General features: G+C 40.7%; 1 protein-coding gene and 1 non-coding gene across 2 annotated transcripts in view; one reads left to right on the top strand and one right to left on the bottom strand.

Annotated features, from left to right (window-relative positions):
• PIK3CG (phosphatidylinositol-4,5-bisphosphate 3-kinase catalytic subunit gamma) overlaps window positions 1–14355 on the bottom strand; it is a 76297-nt gene extending 61942 nt beyond the window's left edge. Inside the window, exon 1 of the mRNA XM_004602113.2 lies at window positions 14266–14355. Coding sequence (XP_004602170.2) covers window positions 14266–14355 — 90 coding nt within the window. The remainder of the gene's footprint in view (window positions 1–14265) is intronic.
• On the top strand, window positions 7507–7611 carry LOC129401403 (U6 spliceosomal RNA). Its single transcript, XR_008628319.1, has one exon. It is a non-coding gene; the product is annotated as a U6 spliceosomal RNA (small nuclear RNA).
• Window positions 14356–17446: the final 3091 nt, after the last annotated feature.

Raw genomic sequence — 17446 nt, 5'->3', positions numbered from 1 at the left:
CTGTGGCCCCTGCCCTTAAGTTTTGTACTACTTGGGCACGACATGCTCCTTTAAAGAACCTAGACACCGTCTTTCAGGAGCCCAGGCACATGAAGAACCATATCTAGATGATAAGACCAACAGTTCCTATGAAGCCCATTCTATCATCCCAGTCAATGCGTTGAGCAGGGGTATCAGGAAACCTAGCAGTGCTGTCTCATCCTACCACATAGTTGGAAGGGCCTCAGCTGCATCCTTAAACGTTATGGACCAGACAGTAGTTGCTTCTGCCTTTCAGATAAGACCAAATGGCAGGTCCGGAAACAAAACGAGCAAGGAACGTTATTAATTTACATTATTATGGCTTATGTTTCTCTTATGTGCCAGGATCAGACCCAGAATCTTCCTTACACATTCAAGGCCTGTCCTCCACTGCTGAGTCACCTCCCAGTCTTTATGTGTTTTGTGGGTACTTTTGTAATTTTTTTTATTTTGTTGGTGGTGGGGCATTCTTTTGACTAGGCCATGGTGAACTACTCCTGGCAATACTCAGGCCTACAGTGCAGACCTGAGTTGGGTGCATTTTGGGGGTCTTGGGGAATCAGTGATACTCAGGCTTAGCAGTGCTTGGGCCACCAGGGCTAGTCCTGGCAGTGTTGAGGGGCCATGCAGTGCTGGGGACTGAACTCAAGGCCTCACACTTGCAAGGCATATGGTAATTTTTTGAGCCATCTCCCCATTCCCTCCCCCCGATCCCCTGAACATCTTTTCCTTTTCCTTCTTTGTCTCCCAAGAGGTGCTCAGGAGGCCCAGAGGCCCCACTGGCAATTCTCAGCCAACTGGATTTATCTGGGATTCAATATAAGGGCTCAAGGATGTAATACTGCTTGGACCCTGAAGTGACCAAACATATCTGGCAATATCTGCCCCCAAGCTGGTAGTGTTTGAGAGCCTCCAGGGCCACACCCTGTGGCACTCAGGGCCTCTAGGACTGTATGTGGTGATGCTCTGGGGAACAGGTGGTGCTAAGGATCAAATTGGGGCCAGTCACACACTCTGCATGACTTTCAGCCATTGTACAATCTCACCACCCCACTCTTTATCCTGAGTTATAGTCGGCATATAATATTGGGTTAGTTTTTGGTATATGATGTGTTGTTTTGATGAAGTTATATAACAACAATTTTTTTACCATTAACGAGTCAAGCAATTTCCATGTATTGGGTAAGGAGGAGCTTCCATGAGGTACTGAGAGCAGGGGGTTGGGTTGGGGGGGTGACTGGAGGCACTATTAGCGACACTTGGTCAACCAGGCTTGATTTTAAGTGTCAGAGTGTGGTGAATGCTTACTGCATATTAGTGCCACACTATCAGGGCCATCTAGCAGGGCTGAGGAATCTCCAGGGCTCCACTGGCACTTCTGAGTTGGCCTCATGGTGCTGAGGAGAGAACCCAGGTTGGGTAAGATATGTACCCTAGCCCTGTACTTGGTCCCTGCCATCACCATGTACTTTTATAGTGAGGACATTTAAGATCTCTTGAAAACTTTTGAAATATATAATATTAACTCTAGTCACCAGGCTTTGTTAGAATCCATTCAATTTTAAAATAGTGTGTTGCATAGCAAAAGACAATGGGAGGTTTTATTTTTGTGTTTAATAATAAAGAAATAGCATAAAAAAGAGAGGAGCATGAGTGTCATATTATTCAGGCATGATGTTCACTCAAAATTAATTCAGTGTGTGATAGATATGCATATAAGTTCACATTAACCCAAATCCTATGGGCCTTAAGCAAGTATTTTGAGAATAAACCTGGCCGGACTCGTTAATTAGCACTTGAAGCCCTCTAACTACAAGTTCAGTGTCTAAGGAGGTTAGTACTAAGTGTTTTCTTTCAATATACACATCTAAGACCATAGAACTTGTTAATTAGTATTGCGGGGTATTACGAATAGTAGTTCATTGGTGAAATTAGTAGTCTTTAAAATGAATGCGTTTAATTAGAAAGATTAAATGAGCCCTTTCTTCCATAAATACATAAACCAAAAGAGTCAATAGTTCCAGAAACAACACATTGCGGTTAGGACCCACTATCTAGAATTTCATGGGGACTTGTTTTTCCCACTTAATAAAACCTGCCACCTGATAAAGCTGGATGGTTTGCTGAGTCTTCTCTCAGATGACCACTGTATTACCTCAAAGGGAATCCTCCTTACAAGGTGTGTGCTGGACTTTATAGCCCAAGGACAGGGAACAGGGACTCTGAGTGAGCACATTTTGTTCCTAGTTGTCAAGAAATCACATATATACATGGAAACTTTGGGTCTGAGATTTCTATTGCTATCCACCCTACTTCTTTATTTTTTTTTTTGGGTCACACCCGACAATGCACAGGGTTTGCTCCTGGCTCTGCACTCAGGAATTACTCCTGGTGGTGCTCAGGGGACCATATGGGATGCTGGAAATTGAACCCGGGTCAGCCACTTGCAAGGCAAATGCCCTACCCGCTGTGCTATCGCTCCAGCCTCCTGTCCACTCTACTTCTGATCTGACAATTGATGATTGAGAAAAGTTAGCTTAGTTAGGTTTGCAACACTGAAATAATGCTATCCCTGACTAATAAATGAGAATCCATGCATTTCTAAGCTGACATTGAACATCAATGCCAGTAGAAAATAATTATTTTGTCAGGCAATATAGCAGATGGGGGACAATTGCTGTTGTGATGTAATAGATAGTCCAACTGCAAAGTTTGTTCACGAGCACCATACTAAAATGTTTGGCCTAGGGTAGAGAAAATCAAATGAGGCATACTAATTAATGAATGATGACAAGAAAATACACTGTGTGAATAGTACCACTTAGCACGGAGTAATCCCGAATGTATCTTTGAATGCCACTTCACTTCACTCTGCGTGTTATTGAAACACACATTATGATTTTTGGACAGAGATGCACAGGGAATTGGTATTCAACTTTTCTAGCTCTCTGTTTGAGAACAATGCGAGGAAAGAGTGCTACGGTGTGCAACAAAGCAAACATCAACAACCTACAACCACTCCAGAGCTGCTGCATGCTTCTACTCTAAGGAGCTGAGTGACCGACGACCCGAAGTCTCCTGTTGCTAAGAGCCCTCCCTCGCTGCTAGAACAAAGGGCTGCCATTTGTCATTCCTGCCACAGATGACTGCTTCCTCTTCTGATGTTGCAGATGTGTCCTCAAAATCTGCTGAGATGTCCCACAGGCATCTCAAAACCAATGGTCCAAAGCTGAACACATCTTCACCCCCTCCCCTGCTCAATCCCTTTCTCCTTTCTGTGTTCTTCATCTCAGTAAATGACACCACCATCTGCTCAGCTGCTCAAGCCAGAAACCTGGGGTTCTCTTTGACCCTTCCTGCGTCTAATAGGACCAATCCAGCCAAACTCAGGTTCTGCTGATTATCACTCCCAAGCCTGTCTAAGAACACATCCATGTCCTTCTGGTCACAGTACACCCCTCTTCAGGCTGTCTCAGGGAACACCTCGGTGACCTAGCTTCCCATCTCCTGCATCCTCTTACACTAGGCTATATTTGAAATAGAAATATTTGCTTCTGGGGCTGGAGTGATAGCACAGCAGCTAGGGCATTTGCCTTGCATGCAGCCGACCCGGGTTCAATTCCCAGCATCCCATATGGTCCCCTCAGCACCGCCAGGAGTAATTCCTGATGCAGAGCCAGAAGTAACTCCTGTGCATTGCTGGGTGTGATCCAAAAAGCAAAAAAAAAAAGAAAAAGAAAAGAAAAAAAACCTTCTTCTTTTTCTATACTTTCTCCTGTTCTCTTTGAAACAGTGCTCTAATACCTATGGAATAATGTTATTAAAATGGTGGTAAACAAACATAGATAAAACTCAGTGGCAAAATGCATGCAACCTTCCATGCATGAGATCTGGGTTTGGTCCCCCCAAGCGATGCCCCCCTCAAAGAAAAAACAGAAAAGAAAGAAAAAAGAACAGAAAAAATGCCAAGACCAAACAGCTGACTTGGGATTCATAGTTCAAAATAAGGTTTTGATGTGTTTGTCTTAAACCTCACTTCTATGTGAGCAAATATATTTACATGTGTATTTATGTTATCAGACTTTATAAAGTATTTTTTAGTTTCATTAAAATCTTAATTTATTTCTGTTTGACTCAGTACAGAAACACATTAAAAAATTAAGTAGCTCTTATGTGGTAGCTACTCCAAAAGAAAAAGGAAGAGGAGGAGGAGGAAAAGGAGGAGGAGGGGGAGGAGGAAGAAGAGGAGGAGGAGGAGAAGGAAGAGAAAAAAAGGAGGAGGAGGAGAGGGAAGAGGAGAAGGAGGAGGAGGAGAAAAGGAAGGAGAAGGAGGAGGAGAGGGAGGAGGAGAAGGAGGAGAAACAGGAAGAGGAAGAGGAGAGAAAAGGAGAAGACAAGGAGAAAAGAAATGAGAAGAAGGAGTAAGAAGAGGAGGAGGGGGAGGAGGGGAAGGAGGAGGGGGAGGAGTGGAAGGAGGAGGGGGAGGAGGAGAAGGAGGAGGGGGAGGTTAAAGAAATCCAATGACAAACTGTCGGATTGAGTTCTTTTAGAAGTGTAATGCGTGGGTCGAGCCTGTCCATCTCAGACTTCCTGGTAGGAGTGTCTCACTTTAGTTTACATATCATCAGTGACTGTTCTGAGGGCCTGACTGGCATTCAGGGCGTGTGCCTGGCTCTGTACTCAGGCATCATCCTGGCAGTGTTCAGGGACCATATATAGTCTGAGGGATGAAACCATTTGCAAGGCTAGCACCTTATCTGCTCTACTACCTCTGGCCCAAACGTCTTGATGCTACTGACAGGGCATAATCATTTCCACTAGAAGTGTGATCCCACTAAAATGGGAAAAAGAAGCCAAGTAAAGATGTCTGGATAATTTCAAACTAAACAAAATAGTTTAAATATAGATGTGTGGAGCCAGACCTATTGGATCAGGAAAAACCACGAGAAAATTGAAACCAGCATTCTCCTTCTAATTTTCCAAGTGTGATAGCTCCCTAGATGTACTCACTTTCGAAAGGAAATACAAGCAGGGTTTTTGTCACGAGGATTACATTTCAGATGTGCTAGAAAAGCTAGTATGCAAGGAATTGTGAAGTTAGTTCTTTTCTAACAGGAGTATGTAATTGCATGAGCAAGACCATATCTTTGGTGTAGTTGTTACTAGGTTTTCTGAGCAGAGTTGTCATTTTTTTTTAATGAATGTAAGAATCCATAGATTCTTTAAACCATTGTTATGCTCTAGGAAGAAAAATGTTCTTTTGTGGGTGGAGAAGGGGGAAGGATTCAGGTGTTACTCCTGGCACTGAAATCAGGAATCACTCCTGGTGATGCTTGGGGGACCATATGGGATGCCTGGGATTGAACATTGATCAGCTCTGAGCAAGACAAATACCCTACCAGCTATGCTATTGCTTCAGTTCCAGAAAGAAAAATATTCTGACAAAGTAACTTTGAAAATAATATTTTTTAGCACAGAATTTTTATTTTAATTTTTAAAAAATAATTTAGAATTTTTATTTTATATGTATATAAAGGACTAACAGACATCCGCTTGTACCTCATATCAATATTGTACAACTATTTATTTTTTATTTTATTTATTTTTGTTACTGAGACATTTTGTTACTGTTTTTGGCATATCAAATATGCCACAGGTAGCTTGCCAGGCTCCACCATGCAGGTGGGATACTCTCGGTAGCTTACCAAGCTCTGTGAAAGGGACAGGGGAATGGAAACCGAGTCAGCCACGTGCAAGGCCCTACCTGTTGTGCAAGTCTCATAATGGAGACATTACTGGTGCCTGCTTGAGCAAATCAATGAACAATGGGATGACAGTGCTACAGTGCTATTTATTTTTAATTGCGTTTTTAAATTTATCTCATAAATGAGACCAATAATTTTATGTCTACCTCTCTTTTTCTGCCTCATGTTAGTCAGCATGATATTCTCCATGTCCATCTATTTATAAACAAATTTTATAACTTCATTTATCCTAACTGCTGCATAGTATTCCATTGTATAGATGCACCCATAGTTTCTTTAACAAAGTCTTCTGTTTTGAGGCACTTGGTGTACAATGATTTATTTAATGAAAATCTTAGAATTGCTTCATGCACTTAAAAATCATTGAGTAGGTGTGGCAGAAGATGGTTCGAAGGACTGCTCATATTTTGTAGGCAGAAACCCTAGGTTTAGCCCCTGGCAACGTATACACTGAGTGTCACTTCGAGCAAACCTTGAGTACCAAGCCAGGTGTAGCGCTGAACACTGCTGATTGTAAAAAAAATACCTCCTGCCCCAAATTATTGAGGATCCTCCAAAAGTTTTTATAGATTTTGTTTATTGATATTTATAATATTGAAAATTAAAATTGAGAATTTTAAAAACTATTAAATTACTCTAAAATTAAGAATAGCAAATACATTATATGTTAAAGTCACTGTCATCCCGTTGCTCATCGATTTGTTCGAGCAGGCACCAGTAATGTCTCTCATTGAGAGACTTATTGTTACTGTTTTTGGCATATCCAATATGCACGGGTAGCTTGCCAGGCTCTGCTGCGTGGGCTCGAAACTCTCGGTAGCTTGCTGGGCTCTCCGAGAGCGGCGGAGGAATCGAACTCGGGTCGGCCGCGTGAAAGGCAAACGCCCAACCGCTGTGCTATCGCTCCAAAAAAAAGAAAATGAACACGTTAAAGTAACATTCTAAGAAATATATTTTCAAAAAGTGTTAGTGTGAGGAGTGTATGGTTTTGCTTTATTCCAAGTCTCTTTAGTGTGTGTTCTCTTTTGTTTATTTGCTTTTGGATCACACCTGACCATGCTCAGGATTTACTCCTGGCTCTGCACTTGGCATCATTTCTGGTGGGCCCAGGAATGCTGGAAATCAAATCTTAGTCAGCTGGTGCAAAGCAAACATTCTACCTACTATACCACCTTTCTGGCCCCAATATGTGTTTTAATAAACCTTCAATATATTCTTATATCAATATATTCTTATATCTGATTCTACATTTAATCTAATATATATCGGTTCTTTGAAGTACAGGAAAAGAGAAATATCTAGCATCTATGTGGAAGTATGCACTAATCATATTTCACTGGATTTTAATAACCTTTAGTAGTCTTCTAATAGTATTTAGTATTCTTTATAAGTCATCAGAACTCAGCAAAAGGCAGCTTATCAAATACTAGTTGCAGTGTTGAAATCATGTTGGAAAATTGCAATGAAATTTATATTCTCTTACAATAAAATCAGTTGTTTCACCTTGCTTCTTAAATGGATATCTTATTCATGCATGATTTTGTAGTAACGTGCAATGGTCATTTGAGATACATTGGCCTACTGAGTTATGTCGATCTTCTAAATGTTAGTACATTTTGTTATGCAGCATTGAGAAAGAAAAGACATTTGTTACTGTCTTTACCCAGCTATTCTGAAGAAACATGAAGTGTTGTGAAGCTATTAAGTTTACAGTGGCCAGGCTCACTTCAGGAGTACATATACTCAAATTGGAGTGATACAGAGCCGATTAGTATAGCCCCTGCTCAAGGATGATACAGAAATTCATGATGTATACCATAAAGAAAAGTTGCAGTGACAGGGACAAAGTTTTAAAATTTTGTTTTTTTGCTTGGAAATGTAATTTATATTTCATAAGTGATTTTTCCTCAATAACCCTAATTTTCTATTTTCCAGCTGAAGCAATTTTTGCTTCATTAGAGGACTCTTTAAAACACTAATTGGATGAACAATATACTGATTAAAATTGTGGCCACTAGACTAATAGATAACAAGGCATAAACTTTTATATCTGTCATTGCTTTTGTACCTTCTCTGAAAATGTGATCACGTTGAAAAGGACAGCATCTTAGTATTATTATGAAAAGTAATTGATGGTTTAGGTCTTCTGTGTGGGTCTGGGAGTTCCCAACACACTACAGGCACACTTTGAGAACTTCTGTTCTATTGCATACACAAAAGGAAAAGAAAAATGACACAAAGAATTTTAAAACTTTATGGTCAGAGTTTTACTCTTTCAAAGGACTTTTTGATTGGGGTCAAAAAATCCATACACACAATTATCATTCCACACCATACAATTTTGTGACATATAAATGGTATCCTTTTTCAATCTCTTAAAGGAGTATCTAGAGTAAAGAAGTAATACTTTAAAATTGGTATCATGTTTAAACTCACAATGTACAATTTAAGAGTACCATGAATTGGTAAGCAGAACTAGCTTAACTCCTAAGGGTCCTATGCCACTACTGAGAAAACTATAATTTGTATATAACAATGGTGTTTTGGCATCACTGGCAAATGCTACTTGGTAAATTTTAAGAATATATTGCTTGCATTTGTGCTGTGCTACTTGGTGGATTTTAGAATATATTGCATTTATGTTCACAAGAAAGACCTGAGCAATTATTTTTCACTTAATTTAGTTAATTTATATTTGGGGGACACAATCTTTTTGGGAGGGCACAGTCAGTGGTGCTCAGGGTTTTCTCCTTGCATTGTGCTCAGGGATCACTCCTAGCAGTGCTCAGGGGGACCATATGGGTTGCTGGTGATTTAACTCAGGTCAATCACATGCAAGGCAATACTATACTATCACTCCAGCTCCAGATTTGTATTTCTCTTGAATACTCCTGTCTTTCAAATCTTTCCAAGAGTCAAATTAGAATATCCAAGATTAGCAAAGTTATAGCTTATGAACATGCACAACCTCATGGCATTCATCTTCAATTAACTCTATTTTGAGATCATGGGACTTAGGGAATGGCTTGTGAAAATAAACTATTTTCTTGAGAAATGAATGGTGCTGGTCATAAGAGTAGATATTTTAGACAACAGTATATTATACTGTGTAAGTTCTGAATCCCAGGTTCCAAGGAACATCGATAGACCATGACTTTTTTGATTCATGATTATCGGCTTTGGTAACATATGGGGCCACTAGGATGTGGGAACCAGCATTTGGGAAGGAGACTAGAGAAGAGTGAATTGGATGGAAACTCTGGGATATGAGTATAGTGGAAGGGAGTGTAACTAACTAGAAGATAAGTATACCTGGAGATAAGAACACAGTGTCTGATTCTAGATCTGGGACGAGCACTACTGCCCAGGGAACCCCACTGAGGGGAAAGGTGGTGTTTGATGTACTTTATTATTTGACTTTATCTGACAGGGAAGTTTGCTGATAGTGACATTTCTAGATATTTTAAAACCTCACATACAGAGCAAACTAAAACCACCAAAGCTGCTAACCTTGGATTGATAAAATTAAATCACAACGGCTTATAAAACTGCTTACCATTTCCATATAATTACATGCAGCAAATTGTTAAATACACACATCTAGAAAGGTGCTGAATTAGCTTTCCTGCAGTTTTGATAACACATAGCTCCATTCGCATATACATGATTGCCTGCTTAGTGCACATGTCATATGGTTGTTTGCATAAAATAAGGAAGCCCTTGCTTAATTACCTCAGGTCCTCAGTCTCCTCTCCATAAACATCTCACTGTAAAATCTTTGATGCTGCGGTTAGAGTGGAACTGATGCTCTCCTGCGGACCAAATATTTGATTACCTGGACATCCAAAAGGTATTAAAAAAAGGCTTTGGGATGGAGGGAGGTGTGGGCGCACACAGGGCCTTCACGATGGAACCCTAGATTTAGTCTCCAGCAGTGCATGGTCCCCTGAGCCTGGTTGTGCTCCCTATAGCCCCCAACAAATACCCGTATTGCTCTGGCTGTTGTATCAACAGTAAGAAGTGATGACTGTGGGTCCACATTAAATTCACATCAGTAAAAACAAGAAATGACTCAAAAATCAAATGTCTCCAGACTCAAAACTTAGTTGCTGAGAATTAACAGCAGAGAGCATTTTTGAGTGTGAAGAAGTGTGATTTGCACAAAGTTTCCAGGACTTAAGGAGCACACACACACACACACACACACACACACACACCTGTATGCCACACATGCATGCATGCATGCAAACAGAGTGAGATGTTATGGATCTTTCATGAGATGATTTCTTTATGCGTTCTTTGTTCTTTGGGTGTCTGGAGTAACACAAGATGATTGAAACTGTGGAAACCACATGCGTAAGAAGAGAAAGTATAAAAAATGGAGGAATTCATGTTTTCTTATACCAGCTAATTGCCGCATGCAAAAACTACCAGCCTCTGTTTCCTACAAAACTGCCAGCAATGATCCTAAGCAGAGCTCCGGAAAACACCTGCTACCTGTGGACCGGCAAGATCAAGAGGGCAGGAGAGCAGAAGCCTAACTGGTTGTCTTTTTTTAACTAGAAATTATTTCTGAAAATCAAATTAATTGATATTCAAAAATGCCATCATCCTCCATTTCTCCATCTGCCAGTTCTGTGGGATTTGACCTTTGACACAGTACTCATTTAACTGCCTTGAATAGGGGGAAATTGTGGGTGACAATGTAAACTAAGTAGATAACATTTGAAGAAACAAACCTGGCATCTAGATACTTAGATGCAACACAATTTAATCAAAATTAGTTACGCAGATATGCTATCATTTGTGCTAATGGCATTCTGAGGAGTGCAAAGTAAATGTAATTTACCTACGTTTGACTGAGAAATGAGGATATTAACCGGGAATTATAGAAGAAGGCAATATCAAGAGCAAATCACTTAACATTTTTCTTTGTTATAATTCTTTTTGAATCACCACATTAATTTCCAGATACGTAATTCTACATGGTTGATAGAGATGAAGTTACTTGATTTTTTTAAAGTATTTTATAGTTATTGTTCATGAAATTACTTTAGAAACTGAGCCCCATCCAAAATGCTCCAAGTAATTAATTTTACCATAGATTTAGCACTGTAGCACTGTCATCCTGTTGTTCATCGATTTGCTTGAGCAGCCACCAGTAACATCTCCATAGTGAGACTTGCTGTTACTATTCTTGGCATATCAAATACGGCACGGGGAGCTTGCCAGGCTCTGCTATGTGCGCGGGATACTCTCGGTAGTTTGCCGGGCTCTCCGAGAGGGATGAAGGAATCCAACCTGGGTAGGCCTCGTGCAAGGCCAACACTCTACCCACTGTGCTATCATTCTAGTCCACCATAGATTTAGGTGATAAATTTCAATTCTTTACTGTTTTACTTATTATCAAGGGAAAAGTGATAAATCTATTTTTTCATTGCCAATATTCAGGGAATGATTGGTGTTTGTGTAAAATCTTAACAATGGATCCATTAGTCACTCAGTGTGTCATCTTGGGTTCCTGGGAACCAGACCTTGAGCTGAGGCCCCTGGGCCTGTGACAGAGACTGCAGGCTCTCCCGGGGAGAAGCAAACGCCAGACACAAAAGTCCTCTGCACAATGAGGAGAACTGCTCTGGTAGTTGCAAAGCTGTGATCTGCACAGGAGTTAGCGAGATGGGGACATTGGAATCCGAAGAACAGGCAGAGATACCCAGAGATGATCCAGGAGCAAAATGACATGTGATCAGCAAAGAGAGCTTGCAGTGTCCATGGCACTTGACGAACAGGACAGTGAGCAATGTTATATTGAATTGTATATTGTTCAAGACACTGTGTGCTAGGTATTATTAAAAGGATTCAAAGGATACTTGCAGAAGAGCCAGTCAAGTATAAGACCATGTGATTCCATGCTAGTGGGGAAGACAAAATTAATAAGTAAGCTAATACACAGATAACAGAATAATAAAACAGTGACATGTGTGATGAAAAATATAGAGCAGGATAAGGGAATAGAGAATGACTGGGCAGAAAACAAGGGTGCTCAGGGGTAGTTAAATAAACAAATCATATGAGAAATATGTTTGCGTTTCCATGGGGCTCTCCTATGGGAAGTTCTAGCATTGTGCATTGTTTCTCCTTAACCCCAGGAACTCCTTTTATGTGGAGCACATGAAAGGGAAGTGAGTCTCCTTACTGAATAATACTATCACAATAGGTATTCTTGACACTGGAATAACAAACATACAATGAAGGGTCTTAAGTATTTTTCCTTCTGCATTTATTTCCAAATGTTCTACCAGCAAATATTTGGAGAGGCAAAGGAGAAAGAAAATGGACTTTGTACATTCTGATAATGTGCATTGGTAAGCCTATTGATACTGAACTAAAAGAAACTCGAAGTTATTTGGGGGAAATGAGTAGAAAAGGAAGAAAACACAGCCTTCTGGCTCAGAACACAAAACTTCCTTTGATGGTTTTAATGGACAATCTGGAGAAACTCAGTGGCATATTACTCATTGGAAAGAAAGGTGTGTGAGGAGGCAGAGTGGGGGAGAGGTGCCAATCAATGTGATCCTAGATTTTCTTTGCACATGACTAGGCTCTTGTCACTGACTTCAGCTAAAACACAAAATCTGACAATCTGTCTATTTCTGAGGTAATTTGGAATTGGGGGCTGTCATCTAAAAAAGTTTTGCTCCTGATTATTTTATGTCAAGCCACTTTTGGTCCCTGGTTCATCTTGTCTCTAATCTCTTTGGTCTTTGGGACCAGAAGCATGAAAAAGAGGCGAGGAGAGAGGAACTCAATAAAAATTTGTCAGAAGGAATTGAATAGTTTCCATCCTCTGTATCCTCCTTGATGAACGCTTCAGAGCTTTCCTAGCTGGAATGAGAAAGCTTAGAATTGGGTTGTAATGGTCCCACTTTGTCATTTGTAGTGTAGTAATTCCCAGTTTTACATATATGGCATTAAGAAAATAAATAATGTATGGCTCCATGAAACTATCAGTAAGCATTAGGATCCTTATCAAAATGCTAATACGTATTATAATTAAAATTTGATGCACTAGTAAATTTAGTATTCAGTAATAGCATTAAAAAATAAATTGTGGGGAAATGCCCTTGGGGTGCCTATATTAAAAGTAAAAAGGCATTGTTAATGGAAAGTGAGCTATGTAGTAACAAAGGGAATCTGGTTATTTGGATCACCCTAAATGTGAAGAGAACATCATGTAGGGAGTATAAAACTAGAGAAGCCAAGGGTCTTTATCCTGCAACAAATATTCATTAATAGTCTACTATTCTCAGTTCTGAGATATAATACAGTAGTACAGGTAGCAAATATTTGAGGCTTAATATTTTAGGCAAATATTTTAGGCCTAAGAATTGTAAATCTCCATATCTACCATTCAGCTCTGCACTTGAGGTGAGAAAGCAGCCACAGATATTATCTGTGAATGGATAGGCACATCTGTGGTTCCAATAAAATGTTATTTCCAGACAATGCCATTGAATAGATGAGAGTAGGGGGGTGGGAAGAGGAAGTGTAGATTTGGCTTTGGGGCACATTTTAATAACACCTTTGGAGGATGGGTGTAAACTGTAGTCTTGGAGCTTAGAAAGACACCTCCCCTCTGAGTGGGCAACATTGGCATGACAACTCAATGAGCAGGAACCATAAGGATGAGGGGAAATATCCCAGAGAGAGAAGCCAAAGGTCCTGCAGTTGAAACAGATTCACTTCCTATTTGGGGGGGAGGAATTTCCATATTTTGCTGTGTGATTTTGTGCAAACCTCCAATTCTTTTTCTCCTATTGTCTCCAGAGACAATAATTTTTTGTGGGCTTAGGAGTGCTAAAATTATGTGCATGAAAGCTTTTTTCCTGGACAAGTCCTAGGTAGCATTGTTAATAACGAGGTTTTAGGAAGTCATTGTGAATAAATTTTAATGGAGTCAGAATTTGGCATCAAAGCATGAGACTAGTGGATCTTTGATTCTCACTCTTGGGTAGGCTCTGTTGTAACTTCCCATGCAAAAAATGTATTAATGTATCAAAGTTAAGTCAGCAACTGATTTCCTGCCAACTGCTGCTCAAGGTGATCAACATCTATGGAGAACTGTCACTATTACTCTTTATTGTCTTCATTGAATATTGGATTATTTTTGTTATTACTTACAGGCAAAAAAACGTGAGACCCTCCAGGCCCTAAAGTTTTCTTTCTTTTGTTTTTGGTGGAAGGATGCCTCCCAAATGCTTTACAGAATGGGCGGGGGTGGGGAACGGGCTTTGGGTCGGGGGAGTAGGTGGCACCAAGGGCCCTGGGATACAGTGCTGCTTAGGCCCTACAAGTACCAGGGAGCTGGGGATCTCCAGTGTCCATTTGGTGATGATCAGGAGACTATGTAGTGTCCCAGATAGAACCACTGTCAGCGGCCACACGTGAGGGAGGCATATGCCTTAACACATGTACTCACTCTCCAGCCCTCCAGCTTAATTTTTGTGAAAGCCATCTTAGGCAACCGCAGAGTCAGCAGCCAACACAGGTGCGCCTCAGAGTAGGTCATGATCTTATCCGAGGACTAGGAGCAGCCTGGACTGTAAGACTGTTCAAGGCCTGGCTCTGGGGAATGTGCATTGGTGGAGGGATGGGTATTTGATCATTGTAAGATTGTAACCCAAACATGAAAGCTTGTAACTATCTCATGGTGATTCAATAAAATTTTAAAAATTAAAAAAAAAGGCCCTGTGTTTTCCTTAGTGCCTGCACAGTTCCGTTCTCCCCCAACCAACACACACACACACACACACACACACACACACACACACACACACACATGTTTTACCATAGTATATGTTCTTATTTCATAGCCAAACCCATATTTTGGATGCTTCTCTAGCCCACTGCCATCCTTTAATTGTGTTTGTGATAGAGGAGTGGATTTGATGGGGGCAGCATGAGGACAAAGAGGAGGAAGTTCTGGGAAATACAACAGGTCTCTAAAGAACACTTGTTCATGTAACAGTGTTTCATAAAGATATTGAAGTCTCAGTATTGAACAACAGTGATGATGTTCAGGGCCTGCTTCAGTTCTCTTCAAGTTGAATTTCTGAAAATCTATGACTGATATTTCATGAAGACTTACCATATTATCGCCCAGTACTTCATCTCCATCATTCACATGTAACACAGCCAGGACACCATATTGCTTTCCATGAGATGGGGGCTGTGCAGAATAAGAGCAAACCCTGTGAGAAAACTCAGTTCAAAGTCCCAAATATGCCAGATGCTCTAGCAGGGAGATGGGTTTTGGGGTGAAAATGGGTCCTTCAGAAGAGAGACCAATCTTCTCAAACGTGGCATGGAGATTTCCCTTCTAAAAATAACAAGCAGGAGCCTCAGAGAAGGCGTTCCAATGTGGATAGTTTAGTTCTGAGTCCAAGCAGGCATCCTGTTGTAAATAGTTGACATAAGAATTGCCGATGGCCTTTGGCTTCTGAAGAAACTCAAATCTAACACTCAGCTGAACTCATCCTTGCCTACTTTTCCTTTAAAGTTACCTTAACCCTTTGACAAGAAAGTTGGCACTAACTATCTTGGGGAGCTGAATTGTGGGGTGAGGGCAGAATATGGAGGGGTATAATGGAGGGGTCCTTTATTTGTTTACCCTCCAGAAGAAAGAATGGGAAGAGAAAGATAAAGACAGAAATACTTTCAGCCCAGACAAAGCTTTGACTTGGAAGCTTCTTGATTCTTTAAACGTATGCCAAAATATTGTAGGAGAGCAGAAGGTAGGGAGAGGATTCAAGTATAAAATATCATTCATTGATAACAGGTATTTCGAATTTTCATTTATGATTAAAACCTTAAGGTCAAAGACTATTTATTTGGTGATGCTCAGACTATAGTCAAGATATTAGGCAGGAGGGCTGGAGCGATAGCACAGCAAGTAGGGCTTTTGTCTTGCATGCAGCTGACCCAGGTTCGGTTCCTCCGTCCCTCTCGGAGAGCCCAGCAAGTGACCGAAAGTATCCTGCCTGCACGGCAGAACCTGGCAAGCTCCCTGTGGCATATTCAATATGCCAAAAACAGTAACAACAGGTCTCACAATGGAGACGTTACTGGTGCCCACTCGAACAAATTGATGAGCAATGGGATGACAGTGATACAATGATTAAGCAGTAAAGAATATCTTCATGGCTAATAAATTTGATTGAATTAGGGAATCCTTCTGGGCCACAATACACTCGCCAACCATGAGTCCAGCCTGGCAGTGGCAATGGGAGAATTTACTACCTGAAACCCAAAAGGATGAAGGTAGCTATGTCATTGGCCCACGTGGTTGGCAGAGCGTGGAGAATTATGTATTTCTGACTGATATCCAAAGAGAGGGCCTTTTTCTTGGAATAGGAGCTCTCCAAGGAGTATGTGAATAAATTTTACAGAATAAGATGCAGTCTGAGATGATTACAGGCATTGGTGATGCTGATTACCAGAAAGATCAATGACAGGAAAGTGTTTTCTCTAAAATATATGTAAGGAGGTTCTTCACCAATAACCACAGCGGTGGAGGGTGGGGGCAGAGTGATAGTACAGTGGGTAGGGCGCCCACCTTGCACACAGCCAAACAGTGGCCAACCAGTTGGGTTTGATCTTGAGAAGGTCAAACGGTCCCCGGAGCCATCAAGAGTGATCCCTGATGTTCTTGTAACCATGGTTTTAAGTATATGAAGTTCCTGAGCTGTTTTTTGATCTGTGAAACTGTGTGTTGTGCTTTCTGTTATGAATGAGAGTCTAGCTGGGTAAAGTATTTTTGGTGAGGCATTTATTTCATTGAGTTTTTTTACTATAACCCACCACTATTTTCGGGCTGTGAGGGTTTCATCAGACAAGTCAGTCAACTGTGAATCTTAAGGATGCTCCTTTATAGGCAATTTCTTTCTTTGATCTTGCTGCTTTCAGGATTTTGTCTCTATCTAAGGTTTTGGTCATTTTGATCATGATGTGTCTTGGGGTATTTTTATTTGGATTTCTTCTAGCTGGTACCCTTCGGGCCTCCTGGATGTGGTGGCATGTTTTCTTCTGCTCTGGGAACATTGTAGCAATGATGTCTTTGACAGTTCTTCATCAGGGTTTTCTTCTTGTCCCTCTGGGACTCCAATACTTCTTATATTACTCCTCTTGGCTTCATCACGATCTTCTCTTACCATCTTTTCGGATTGTGAGTCTCTTTTCCATTTTTTGCTCTTTTTTAGTCTCTGGACTTTGTCTTCAAGCTCACTGATTCTGCCCTCAGCAGCTGTTACTCTGTTGCTGAGGCCTTCCACTGATTTTTTTTAATTCGCCTACCAGGTCTGCCATGGAGACAGGGGGAGGGTGGGAAAGGTGGGGTATACCAGGGATATTGGTAGTGGGGAATGTGCACTAGTGGAGGGATGGGTGTTTGATCATTGTGTGATTGTAACCCAAACATGAAAGCTTGTAACTATCTCATGGTGATTCAATAAAATTATAAAAAAAAAAGACTGATGCCTAAGTGCAGAGCCAGGAGTAAGCTCTGAGCACAATCAGGTGTGGCTCCAAAACCAAAAACAACCTAACACACACACAAAATAAATCAATAACTGCAGTGTCAATTTCAAGCTATTAGTGGATTT

The sequence above is a fragment of the Sorex araneus genome, chromosome 1 (genome assembly GCF_027595985.1).
Source record: "Sorex araneus isolate mSorAra2 chromosome 1, mSorAra2.pri, whole genome shotgun sequence".
Classification (NCBI taxonomy): domain Eukaryota; kingdom Metazoa; phylum Chordata; class Mammalia; order Eulipotyphla; family Soricidae; genus Sorex; species Sorex araneus.
This window is presented reverse-complemented; position numbering and strand designations above follow the sequence as displayed.